The sequence below is a fragment of the Salarias fasciatus genome, chromosome 18 (genome assembly GCF_902148845.1).
Source record: "Salarias fasciatus chromosome 18, fSalaFa1.1, whole genome shotgun sequence".
Lineage (NCBI taxonomy): Eukaryota > Metazoa > Chordata > Actinopteri > Blenniiformes > Blenniidae > Salarias > Salarias fasciatus.
In genome coordinates, this window is record NC_043762.1 from 12,597,160 (window position 1) to 12,599,659 (window position 2,500).

A 2,500-nucleotide genomic window follows, 5' to 3' on the forward strand; every position below is an offset into this window, starting at 1 on the left:
ATTCTCACACTTTTCCCGACACCCAGCAGCTCAACTAAACACAGCCCGGCGACACGAATTGGGGAGGGGGGGGAAGGATCTGATCACATCCGCCCGATCGTCGGCAGCAAAATAATCCGAGAAATTTAAAAAAGAGAGAGAGAGAAAAAAAACAACAAAAAAATAGAAAAAGAAAAAAAAAAAACCTCAACTCGTGTCCGGAGCGCGCAGCCAGCGGCTAACTTGCACCTTTCTGTAATGGTAAAAAGACAGCCGCGATTGTGCTCAGTGAAATTTAGAGAGACTACACCTTCACACTATCCCGTCCTACACAATCTGTCAGACAGAAACTGAGCAACTTCAGCGTTTTTTTCTGTAGGATGTCGCGCCGCAAGCAAGCGAAACCAAGATCCCTGAAAGGTAAGTGGCTTAGCCCGAGCTGTTTCTCTCCCAACAATTCATTTCTGTTGCTCCAGACGAGCATGAAGTGATCGCACATGAAAATGTAACTGTCTCTGCCCTCCTTCTCCCTTTTTCCCCCCACATCATTATTATTATTTTTTACGCAAGTGTTCTTCCTGGTAATGTTGCGCATGAGACCGCTCCGCACACACACACACACACACACACATGCCCACACACACACTCGCAGATATATACTGTAGCTGATCTGAGGTTGTGACTGTGCTGTGGTGATAGATAAAGTGTGTGATTATTATTATTTTTTTAAAGGCAGCAACAGTAAGAGAGGAAACATCTGTGTGCGTAAAAAGACGCTCCCGGTCGGAACTTAAAGCCGTCTGAAGGAATGAAGGGGCGCAAAGTCACGTGACCCCGCAGTCAGTCTGAGAAACTAAAAGAGGGGGGAAACATTTTTATATGTTTGGGAAGAAGGAAAAGGGGGGAGAGAGGAAAAAAAAAGAAGAAAAACCCAGAGAGGACTGTGGCGTTTGTGGAAATGGCATTAAGAGGCATTGTTTCTGGAGCAGGGAGCCGCATCACTGTATGGCTTATTGACACATGTGCTCTCAGTTCTGGTCACGTTAAATCACATTATGCTGTGTTTCAATGGCAAGTCATGTGTTTTCCAGACCTCCCCCCACCCCCACCCCCACCCCTTCGGACCCCCCCTGACTGTGATTTCCACCCATGGATGCATGTAACAAATGCTGGAGGCGCACACTGCACATTTGATTTTGATATCTTCTTTTTACTAAAACAAGAAGTTGCAAACCGCCGGGCGGCAGAAACACCTCAAAACTATTTCCTAAACACACTCGTTAAAAACCGCTCCTCGCCACAGAAAACAGTTTTCATCATTTTATGTGACTTTTTTTTTTTTTTTTTTTTTTTTTGGGGGGGAAACAAGTTGCATTGGTGGTAATTTGATCCTGAGTGTATGTGTGAGAGAGTGTGAGAAAGAGGGAGACACACACACACACACACATTCACACGTTACTTTTTCTCTGTAGCTTTTTACAGTGTGTGAGGTGGTGTTAGTGTTGGTGGAGGTGTTGGAGGCTGGATGGGGGTGGAGGTGGAGCGGGGGGGGGGGGGGGGGGGGGGGGGGGGGGGGGGGGGGGGCTGCTGGGTTTTTTTGGAGGTTGAGCTCCAGTTCATCTGGCAGGCATTGTATTTTGCTCAGCAAATAATTGTCCACAATTTCACATTCCCAGCTTGTGGTCTGCTGTGGAGACTCTCTCTCTCTCTCTCTCTCTCTCTCTCTCTCTCTCTCTCTCTCTTTTTCTCTTCCTCTCTTCCTCTCTCTCTCTCTCCTTTCTTTCTTTTCCTTCTCGGAAGTCTTCATCTCAAAGGAAGATTACATGGTCTGCGGTAGTACATTCATACAGCCACCATTTTAAATCAATACCCAGGAGAGGGTGGAAATGTGAGTGCATGCACATCTTCAAACTGTCACACTCTGTTTCCAGACTTGCTCCAGTCACAGTAAACAGCTCTATACATAGATTTCCTATTTCCCAACACCAGATTGACATTGACTGCCTTTTTTTTTTGTTTGTGTGTGTGTGTGTGTTAACCGGTGTGACATTTGCTTCCCTCAAAAGACATTTCACTTATATATAATTGTCTCCTGCCAGCATGCTGACATGCCACAAGTGTGTGTGTGTATGTGTGTGTGTGTCTGCGTGTATGTGTGTTGAGGGGAACATCTGTTTGGATTTGTGTACGTCTTGGAAGTGCGACAGGCTGGGTGCAGAGTGAGCAAATCAGCATGCAAATGAAGTCATAGTGATGACATTGTTTGTTTTGTTATTGTCAGTGAAAATTCAAATTGGAAAAATGTGGCGCACGGAAACATGGCGGCTTTCATGTGTCGGCGGCTGGAGCCCGAACGCAGACACGTCATAGACATCTCCCAGTTCTGGACGGGACCCAGAGAAGGCCCGGCAGATGTTATTTATTGTTCTTTGTCTGTCTCCGTCCTCGGGGATGAGCACGCACTCATACAGATGTCCGTCAGAACTTCTCTGCTTGTCAGTTTTTTTAGAGAGATACTTCC

The 2,500-nt window shown here is 46.3% G+C and overlaps 1 protein-coding gene across 7 annotated transcripts in view; it reads left to right on the forward strand.

The window, feature by feature from the left end:
- znf521 (zinc finger protein 521) overlaps positions 1 to 2,500 on the forward strand; it is a 126,157-nt gene that overhangs the window by 687 nt on the left and 122,970 nt on the right. For 2 of the 7 annotated variants that reach the window (XM_030114428.1, XM_030114430.1), the window contains exon 2: positions 359 to 399. The exons of 2 other annotated variants lie outside the window; for them this stretch is intronic. In XM_030114428.1, the coding sequence (XP_029970288.1) occupies positions 360 to 399 (40 nt within the window). In that variant the 5' untranslated portion in view covers position 359. Of the gene's footprint in view, positions 1 to 55; positions 400 to 2,500 lie in introns of those variants that run through there. 3 more of the 7 variants (XM_030114432.1, XM_030114433.1, XM_030114431.1) reach the window with 2 other exon arrangements.